Source organism: Podarcis filfolensis (assembly GCF_964270895.1).
Source record: "Podarcis filfolensis genome assembly, chromosome: 18".
In the NCBI taxonomy this organism is placed as follows: Eukaryota; Metazoa; Chordata; class Lepidosauria; order Squamata; family Lacertidae; genus Podarcis; species Podarcis filfolensis.
Window position 1 is genome coordinate 9,074,910 of NC_139622.1, and position 10,369 is coordinate 9,085,278.

At 51.8% G+C, this 10,369-nt stretch overlaps 1 protein-coding gene across 1 annotated transcript in view; it reads left to right on the forward strand.

Annotated features, from left to right (window-relative positions):
- BSG (basigin (Ok blood group)) overlaps positions 1-9,429 on the forward strand; it is a 37,172-nt gene extending 27,743 nt beyond the window's left edge. The window contains exons 6-9 of the mRNA XM_083594276.1: positions 8-197; positions 3,700-3,724; positions 4,833-4,902; positions 8,568-9,429. Coding sequence (XP_083450402.1) covers positions 8-197; positions 3,700-3,724; positions 4,833-4,890 — 273 coding nt within the window. The 3' untranslated portion in view covers positions 4,891-4,902; positions 8,568-9,429. The remainder of the gene's footprint in view (positions 1-7; positions 198-3,699; positions 3,725-4,832; positions 4,903-8,567) is intronic.
- The last annotated feature ends 940 nt before the right edge of the window (positions 9,430-10,369 follow it).

The window sequence follows — 10,369 nt, forward strand, 5'->3', positions numbered from 1 at the left end:
CCTCGAGAAGGACCCGGGCGACTACATGTGCAACGGCACCAACGAGAAGGGCGAGGGGAACGCCGTGATTAGCCTACGGGTGCGCAGCCGCCTGGCAGCTCTGTGGCCGTTCCTGGGGATCGTGGCTGAAGTACTGGTCCTCGTCACTATCATCTTCATCTACGAGAAGAGGAGGCAGCCCAACCAGGTCCCTGACGGTAAGTTGCCTGGGGAGGGGTCAGTGAGCCTGCTTTGGGGGACAGGAAACACATGGCTCCTCTTCAGCGGGCTTCTTTACTTTTAAGAAACTGGGTTAGGGCAGGCATAAGGACCTCCTTTAACGTTATGGTCTGGCTCTACCCCTGAATGGTTAGGTGGATTTTATCAAATGAAAGATCCAGAGAGCATCACCGCCTTTTTCCAGAGAGGTCCTTTTTATTTTTATATATATATATATATATAAACCCAAAATCCAAGCCTTATACCATCTGTCCCTGGGTTGAATAAAAACACTACGTGAAAGCTCCCCACGCTCCGGATAAGCCCTTAAAGGCGTGCCCAACATTCTTGCCCCTTTTCCACATTGACCCTCGCTCATGCGCCCTTGTTTCAGAGTTAGCCTTCCTTCACAATGACCAGCGTGAAAGGAAATGCCCAAAATATAAGAGTTTTTCTTGAGCAGCATGGCAGGTGGGCGTGGAGCGGTCCCCCTTTTGCGGGACGGATTCCCTGTGGCCTACCAAACCATCCCTTCCGATTCCAGTGTCCAGGCTGTGAGTGCTGGTGCTCTTACGCTGTCCGAAAACAGGGGAGGCATTTGTTGTGAGTGTGCAGGTTGGAGAAGATTCAGGGGGATGGAGAACAGACCAAAGTGGGCCACAATCTTGCTCCCCCCCCCGCCCCGTTCAGAAAGAGCTGCCTAGAGAAGGGGTGGTTGTGTGAGGGAGGAAAAAGAGTCCTGGATGGGGGACAGGAAGCGTTAACAGCTACCAGAAATTCTGCTAGTTGAGGTTTCACCAGTTCCCCTTTCTCTGAGGTCTCCTGAAACAAGCACAGAGCTGTCCAAAACAACAGACTGGAGCCTTTAATTTTTATTTTTTGTCACTGCCACGGAAGTATCCGTAGTCCCTATAAAACAGCTCTGTGCATCCTATTATTGGGTGTTTGTTTCTGCAGATCTGCTGTGCCTTTTTTCTCCGATGTGGATACACCCTTTTCAACTGCATGCCACCCCCCCCCCCAAACACACACACTTCTTCTGCCGTGTAGGGCTAAGAGCACACTTGGCTGTTTTTCTAAACTTACCTCTGTGTTTTGCATCTGCTGCCCCCCCCCCCAACTAATATGCAGTCGCCATCTTCGGGGGTTTAGGCTCCTGAAAGCTCTACTTTGAAATATCTGCCATGTGGAGGAGGCCCACTGGACTCCATCTCTCACCAGTCCCAGTATGGCCGGTAGCAAAGGGTAATGGGAGGGGGAGGAGTTTGGAGTTGGGATTTGATATCCCGCTTTATCACTACCCAAAGGAGTCTCAAAGCGGCTCACATTCTCCTTTCCCTTCCTCCCCCACAACAAACTCTGTGAGGTGAGTGGGGCTGAGAGACTTCAGAGAAGTGTGACTGGCCCAAGGTCACCCAGCGGCTGCATGTGGAGGAGCGGAGACGCGAACCCGGTTCCCCAGATTACGAGTACCGCTCTTAACCACTACACCACGCTGGCTCTACAACACATTGGGAGTTGTAGTGCAGTGGCAGCACCCGGGCGGCCACGAGCTCGCCACTCACACTTTACAGTATGGATTTATGTAATGAATCTCTTGCTCCTAAAATGCTTTGTTGAAAACAAAAAGCTGCTTAGGGCTACATTCAGCCACAAAGTTCACAAGGTGACATTGGGCCAATTGTCTGATCATAGAGCGGGCAAGACAGTACAAACCCCCAGTGGGGTAAAGAAGGTTTGTGTGTTCAGAAAACCAAAACCTTATCTCTGTGGTGTGGTGTGTCCTTGCTGGCATTATCTTTGCACTCTTCCTTCCTCTTCTTCGGCTGCATGTTATCTGCTTGTGGTAAGTGGAAGAGCCAGCTCCCAAGTATCACCCTCTTCCCCATGTGTTGGTGATGGTCTTACCTGCTGTGTGTGTGTGAGAGAGAGACAAGACATCTAGCAGCCCTGTGCTAAAATGAGAGTCTAGTGATATTGGGAAGGTGACAGCGTCCCTGCCCCTGTTGTGAAGAATAGGCATAGGGGGCTTCTCTGCCCATCAGATGGCAGCATGGTGTCCACCTGAAAGGGTCTGTGTGTGCTCCTGCAACGCCGCCGGCAGCCATTTTCCTCTAGCTCATAGTGCTGTTTCGTTGTGCTCTTGTGGTGGTTCGGTCCAGAAATGTGGAGACCCTTTTTGTTGTGCTTCAGCCTTCAAACAGCCTCTTCGCTTGCTCGCTCGCTTGAATGTGCTTCCCTGGTGTGGAGTCGGCAGTCTGCCACACCAGCAGAGTTGGGGGAGCCTGGGAACTTAAGATTTCCCAGGTCTCCCTTTCTCTCTAAACCTTACAAAGCCCACAATGGCCAGCCCTTGTTATATCAGCAGTAAACTGGAGGTGAACTTGAGAGAGGGTTTTTTGTCCTAAGGGGACAGATACCCACAGAATTTTGGAGTCCACGGTTTTGACGGTACAAGCTAGTTAAAGGGGAACTGCAGTGTTGAGCCCCTCTCCAGCAGAGATGATATGGGTGGGGGATGTCAGATCAGTGGAATCCTGTGTCGCTCTTGAGAGCATGTGGACGGTTTCAGGGAACCCTTCATCACATGCGCAGAAGCACACAGGCCAGGCAGTCGCGTTGTGGGGTACACCCCCGCTGCCAGAGGGTGGGTGGGAGTTGTAGTTCAAAACATCAGGAGGGCATCAGCTTGGTGAACGTTGGTGTGCAAGCAGTGTTAGAAACTCAGATATATATATAAGCTATGTACCAAATGGGCTCCTTACACCAAGGTTGCAGTTGCAAAACCAAATGCCTAGTTGCCATTTTGGGACAAGGCGGCTCTAAAGTCTTTGATTCTCAGTTAAACATCTGGCTAGTCCAGGTGTCAACCTTGACCTAGGTTAAGAGCTTTGAGAACTTAGGAGAAAAGTCCCTTGTTCCAGGAACAGTCCACATATATATTGGCCTATTCTGACGTCTTTTTCTTAATGCTGACTGCGCCTTCTCGGTAGTGGCGCTCGCCCTATGGAACGCCCTCCCATCAGATGTCAAGGAAATAAACAACTATCTGAAGCCAGTCCTGTTTAGGAAAGTTTTTAATGTTAGATGTTTTATTGTGTTTTTAATATTCTGTTAGGAGCCACCCAGAGTGGCTGGGGAAACCAAGCCAGATGGGTGAGGTATAAATAAATTACTACTAGTACTACTACTACTGCTCAGGCTGCACAAAAAAGATATTAGGTTCCAGAAATCCATTCTGATTGTTTATTAGTGTGTGAAAACATGCCCAGATCCCCATACGGTAGAGATGTCAGGTGCCATCCTGGTACTCGGGTATCTTCCCTTGGTCACAAGTAGCCAATAGCCAGGTGCAAAATGCGCATGGCAAATTTCAAGCTGTAGGTGTCTTTAGGCAGGCTGGGGTGGCGAGTTGGGAATGCATACGCCAGTCATCCAAAACTGGCTTTCTAATCTTGTTTTTTTCCTCTTTCCCCCCGTCTTGCTTCCATCTCCCTGAAGATGACGATGGAGGGTCTGCACCACTGTGAGTATCAAGGCACAAACACGTGCCCCTTCCTCCTACCCAACCCCCCCCCTCTCTCTCATTGGTGGGAAGTGGTATTGAAAGGGGCTGAATCTCTTTAACCCTCTTGGAGGGGCTGCATTGTTCCTGGCAAAGCACACAGTTCTATTGGTTGGTTCTTCTCTCTCTCTCCATTTTTATTTCTAAACTGCTTAGTGGGGTTGGAAAAAGCCGGGGGGTGGGTGAGAGAGGAGCTGTACTAAACAGAGATACAAAGAGCTGCATCTCTCCAAAGATCATCTAGCAAGGCCGGAAGTGTCAACTGTGTGCTTGGCGTGAAAGCTGATAGCTGGGATGGCCAGTCTAGGGCAGATTTTGGGGAGAGAAGAGCCAATCCCTTCATGGGCCAGGTTTAATCAGCGATCTCTAAACAGGAGTCAGACCCACCAGCCCACATCCAGTATTTGTTTCCTAAGAGGCTGGGAGCCCTGCACTTTCCATGGGAACCTCTGCCTACCTCAGTTGCTTAGAGCATGGGTAGGCAAACTAGGGGCCGGATCTGGCCCAGTCGCCTTCTAAATCTGGCCTGCGGACAGTCCAGGAATCTATGTGTTTTTACATGAGTAGAATGTGTCCTTTTATTTAAAATGCATCTCTGGGTTATTTGTGGGGCGTAGGAATTCGTTCATTTTTTCGCCTTCAAAATATAGTCCGGCCCTCCACAAGGTCTGAGGGACAGTGGGCCGGCCCCCTGCTGAAAAAGTTTGCTGACCCCTGGCCTTAGAGCATGGTGCCAAGATTGCAGCTTTGATCCCCATATGGGACAGCCGCTTATTCCTGCATTGCAGGGGGTGGGACAAGATGATCCTTAAGGCCCTTTGCAACTTTGCACGTCTGCAGCGGTTGCACTCCCCTTGTCTGAATCGTCCAACTAAGCTAGCCCCAGGTTCTAGTATTATTTTGGGTGGGGCGTCCTGCAGGAAAGAATTTGGGTTCCTTATATTAATTTGGGTAGGAGGGGGCACTTGGATTTTCCTGCTTTGATGCCTTTTTGTGGCCCATCACCAAGTTCGGAGATTTCCTCTGGGTCTCACATGTCCTGTTTCTTCTCCGTTCCTTTCCCCTCCAGGAAGAGCAATGCCACAAATTATAAGGACAAGAATGTGCGCCAGAGGAACGCAAATTAAGCAGACGGCAAGGTAGGGGTTCAATCTGGGTGTCTGGAAGTGGCAGGGTGGGGCAAGAACTTCCAAAAAGGTACCATATTTTTCACTCTATAAGACGCACCAGACCACAAGACGCACCTAGTTTTTGGAGGAGGAAAACAAGAAAAAATATATTCTGAATCTCAGAAGCCAGAACAGCAAGAGGGATCGCTGCGCAGCGAAAGCAGCAATCCCTCTTGCTGTTCTGGCTTCTGGGATAGCTGCGCAGCCTGCATTCGCTCCATAAGACGCACACACATTTCCCCTTACTTTTTAGGAGGGAAAAAGTGAGCCTTATAGAGCAAAAAATACAGTACCTAGCCTTTCCCAGAGATAAAAGCTCTGCTTGCTTGCTCTCTCTGGTTCTGGCTTAGGAAATGGCTCTTCCAAATTGCCTAAGCAGGGGCCTTTGTGGTGTTTATGTGTGGGAGAACTGAGTTTGAATCTCCACTTGGACATCACATGCACACACACCTCATAGGGTGTTCTTGGGCCTGTCACACCAGGCCAGGGGTGTTGTAAGGGGCAGAGCAAGATTACTCCCCCCATACATCACCCTGAGAAGGGCCAAGGTAGAAAGGCGGTTGATCAGTTCCATGGATTAATAATTGTTTGGAACAAGAGGGAAGGTGATCTAACACTTCATATATTGTCGGTGGTATCGTGGCCCTCCTCAATCCTGTCTGTGATGTCATTCCCAATTCACAGATGGGGAAACTTGTGTGTTGAGCTCTATTGGCAGGGTGGGGACGTATTATACAGCCATACCTTGGAAGTCGAACAGAATCTGTTCCAGAAGTGCGTTCGACTTCCCAAACATTCGGAAACTGAAGCGTGGCTTCCGATTGGCTGCTGGAAGCTCCGGCAGCCAATTGGAACACCCGTCGGACGTTCAGGTTCCAAAGAATGTTCACAAACCTGAACACTTACTTTCCGGTTTGCAGCGTTCAGGAGCCAAAAAATCTGAGTATGAAGGTGTTTGGGATCCAAGGTATGACTGTAATAACCTAGGAGCAGGACATTCTTAGTTACTGTATGTACCGCATTTTTCGTTCTATAGGACGCGCCTTGTTTTAGAGGGGGAGAACAAGAAAAAAAAATCTCCCCCTCTCTGCCCAGCGCCCCTTCAGCGAAGCGGCAGGAGGCGCTGCACAAAGAGGGGGAGAATTTTTTTTCCTTGTTCTCCCCCTCTAAAACAAGGTGCCTTCAGGCGGCTATCGTATTTTTCGCTCTATAGGACGTACTTTTTCCCCTCCAAAAATTAAGGGGAAATGTGTGTGCGCCCTATAGAGTGAGTGCAGGCTGCGCAGCTAAGCCCAAAGCCAGAACAGGGAGGCGGAGCGCTCTGTCCCGCTGTTCTAGCTTGGGTGTAGCTGTGTAAAGCCTGTCCCGGAAGCCTCACGCCTTTGGAGTGCAGCGGGAACTCGCACTGCGCTCCAAAGGCTTCAGGGATCTTTGAGGCTGGCAGTGGGGGAAAGCAGCGCTTCCCCCCACCGCCAGCCCCACAAGCTTGGGGGGCAGCAGGAAGGCGGCTCGCCACCTTTGTGCTGCTCCCAGACCTCTTTGAGGCTTTTCCCCCGAGGAGGGAGAAGGGACTGACTGGCCGTGTCAGTCCCTTCTCCCTCCTGGTCGAAAAGCCCGCAGGAGCTGTGCGCTCCTTAAAGAGTGCGTGGCTCCTGTGGGCTTTTGTGGGAGATGGGGGAATTCCCCCACCGCACGCAAAAGCAGGGAGAAGGTCTGGGGAAAGCGCACAGGCTGCGTGCAGCCTGTCCGCTGCGGGGAATCATATTTTTTCCCTTGATTTCCCCCTCTGAAAACTAGGTGCGCCCTATGGAGTGAAAAATACGGTACCTTGGAAGCCTGGAGGGCGAGAGGGGTCGGTGCGCACCAACCCCTCTCACTCTCCAGTGAAGGCAACCCGAAGCCTCTGGAGCGCTGTGGGAGTTCCCGCTGCGTTCCGGAAGCTTCGGGTTCCTTTCGACCTGCTCTTTGGGGCTGGTGGGGGGAAGCCCACCGCCAGCCCCAAAGAGCAGGTCGGGGAGCAGCGGCAAGGCCCGCAGCCTTCCTGCTGCTCTGCGAGCTTCTCGGGGCTGCCAGGGAAGCCCAGGTCTCCCCCCAGCCCCAAAGAGCAAAGAAGCCAAGACAGCGAGCGGGACGCATCCTGCTCGCTGTCTTGGCTTCTGCCATAGCCGCGCGCAATCTCTTCAGCCGGGAGAGGCTGCCTCCCGCAAAAGCTAACAGGAGCACACGGCTCCTGTGGGCTTTTCTACGAGGAGGGAGAAGGGACTGACTGGCTGCGTCAGTCACTTCTCCCTCCTGAGGAAAAGCCCGCAAGAGCCGCACGGAGCTTCTGTGCGGCTTTTGGGGGCTTTTCCTGCCTGCCTCCCCCCTGCATTCGCTCCATAGGACGCACACGCATTTCCCCTTCGTTTTTGGAGGGGGAAAAGTGCGTCCTATAGAGCGAAAAAATACGGTGCTTGAGTATAAGCCGGCTTATACTCAAGTGAGGTGGCGGTGGCGGGACGAGCGGCCTGAAAGGAGCCCTTTCTCATTTTTGTTCCCGCCGCCGCCTCTCGCAAGGGCAGGAGCCGCAGTTGGGAGAGGCTCTGCCCCGCGCTGTGCCTTTCCCAATTGCGGCTCCTGTGCCTGCTCTTGCAAGCATCAGAGGCAGAGGGACAAGCGGCGAGAAAGGAGCCCTTTTGGGCCGCTCGTCCCTCCACCGCTGTCTCTGCCGCTCGCAAGGGCAGGCACAGGAGCCGCAGTTGGGAGAGGCAGGTGGTGGCGGAGGGACCAGCAGCGAGAAAGGGCCTTTCGTCCCACCGCCTTTGCCCCTGTCGGCGGTGGAGAAGGAGGAATGAGCAGCCCGAAAGCAGCCCTTTCTGGCTGCTTGTTCTTACTCCACCGCTGCTGCCACCACCAGGTTTGTGGTGAAACTCATAATTTTATTCTTTGAGTTTGTTTTTACAATCAAGCGGCGTACAAATGTCATGAAACAGTTTTTTCGCTCCATAAGAGGCACTATTTTCCTCCTAAAATGTAAGGGGTTATGTCTGTGCGTCTTGTGGAGCGAATGCACTGGGCGGCAGAGGGATCCCTCGGCTACCGCTGCAGTCGCGAGCTGAGGGATGCCTCCGCAGCCGGAGCCATGGCTCCCCTCCGTCGCTCGCTGAGAAGCCAGCAGAGCAAGAGCCACTGCGCAGCTATCACTCTTGCTCTGCTGGCTTCCCAGCAAAGCGGGAGGAGGGACGGACGGGAGCAAGCAAAGCGAGAGCCGCTTACATGGCTTCTCTCCCGCTTTGCGCAGCTCTCACTTTGCTTGCCCATCCCTCGCCGTAAAAGAGGAGGAGACACCGGGACAGGTGCTTTGCAGCAAGGCGGGAGCAGGGATGGGCAAGCAAAGTGAGAGCTGCGCAAAGCGGGAGAGAAGCCATGTAAGCGGCTCTCGCTTTGCTTGCTTTAAAGCAAGAAAAAGCGAGAGCCACTTACATGCTCTGCGCGGAATATTTTTTTTTCTTGCTTTCTCCCTCTAAAAACTAGGTGCATCTTACGGAGCAAAAAACACAGTAAATGAAAATTTCCTTAAAACAGCATTAGCATGCTGAAGAGTCATACACAGTGATGAACTTACCCTAATTCTACGTCTTCTTTCTCTCTTTCAGGTGACATGTCAGCTGAGCTGAGCGCTTAGGGTGTTCCTTCCAATCGTCCCATGCCATAGCACCAAGAATATCATAGCGCCCCCTCGCAAAGATCAATTCACTACACGTTTTAAGAGAAACAAAATCGTAGAGTAAAATCTTCCTCTTTTTTTTTTTTTTAAGGAAAAAAACCCAGTCTTTTTTTTTTTTTTACCTATACATTAGCACATCCCTTTTTAATTTTTATTTCTTTAATGTAGTCCTCACAATTTGAGCCTCGGGTGTTGCGGGGGACAGGACAGGAGGCGTTCTTTGGGAAGGGGAATTTGAAGGGTGAGCTAAGATCTGTCTGCCTTCCCCGCAGCCCCAAGTTGGAGACTTTATTTCCCTGGCAGCAAACCGCACGGGAAGCCGATCAAAGCCACGCTTTACGATACAGCACAGCAGGGCATCTCTCCCCTTCTCCCCCTTCCTAAAATGACCCTCAGCTTTGGGGAGGACACCAGACGACCAGCTGCTGGTTTGGCCGGAGAATGCAAAAAGGCAAAGGGTTTCGCCTCCTTTTCCACCTCAGCAGCTTCTGTTAGGTCAGAAAATAGCCAGCTTGAGCCCCACTGCCTTTTTCTAAGACCCATAGGGAAGCCTCCCAAGAAACGTGCAACTCCTGAAACCACGCGTGGTCTCCTATAGCTTCCCTACCCTGCCCCACACGGCCACCAGCAATGGGTACCACTGCCACCAAGATCCTCGCTTTTTCCAGCACTGTGGCTTCTCTAAACACCACATCCTTCTTCTTTTGGCCCCCTTTTTGGGCCCTTGTAGCTTTCTCTGCAGTGACCCGTTTCAACACTACAAAAAAAAACAACAAAAAACCAGAAACAAATACTGTGTGCCGTGCCTGCTTTTTTTAAAAAAAGGGGGGGGGAGTTCATGGGGGTGAACCAATCTCTCGTGTTCTGTGTCAAAGCTTGGGGTGGGAGCTGAGGGCATGCCGCTGCTTGGAAGTTTCTCCCTTTCTGTCCTCTTAAGCTGTTGCTTGTGGGACTTAGGGGGGAGGGCTATTTGCAAGGTCTGCAGCCCCCACCCAGCCATGACCTGAGTCTGCAACCCTGCAGCGTCTGAGAAGAGATTCACACTGTCCTGTCACCCATCCTCTTCCACTTGCTGCAAACAGCTCACCTGCTTTAAGAACAAGCTGATTTTCCTCCAAATAAAGCAGATTTACTTTTCCCGCCCCCCCCCCCTTGGTCTCTTCACCCCCTGCCACCCCTCTGTGGAGTTGCACATTTCTGCGACTCACCTTCCCATAAAAACACGGCAAGAGCCTAGTCCTCATCGTGCTGGGGAAAAGGAGCTGATTTAAATCGGAAGCTGCCAATAAGGTTACCAGGCGCCCCCGTTTCCCGGAGACAGTCCCCGGATTTACAAATCAGTCCCCATACAAAATCCACTGAAGTTGAAAAGTGTCCCCGGATTCACTGAAAAAAAACCTGGTAAATTTACCCTAGGCTGAGGCAGCCTGTCTAGCTCTGTTGCCTGTTCTGATTTTTTTGGGGGGGGTGGGGGAGATCCTAGGAACTGTGCCTGAATGCAAGGCAGATAGATGAAAGAGGTAAAAGCGGCGTGGACCTTGCCTCCTTGACCTTAGAATGGAATTTGTAGCCAAAGGGCACACCAGGTGAGGGTTCATCCTGAGTGGATGATGATGGGGAGAGAGAGAAAAGGGACGGGGGACAAAGGTGTAGAGAGGAGCAGAAGGTGCCTAGCTAGGGCAGAGGAAAGTACAGCCATACCTCAGGTTACAGACGCATCAGGTTGCATTT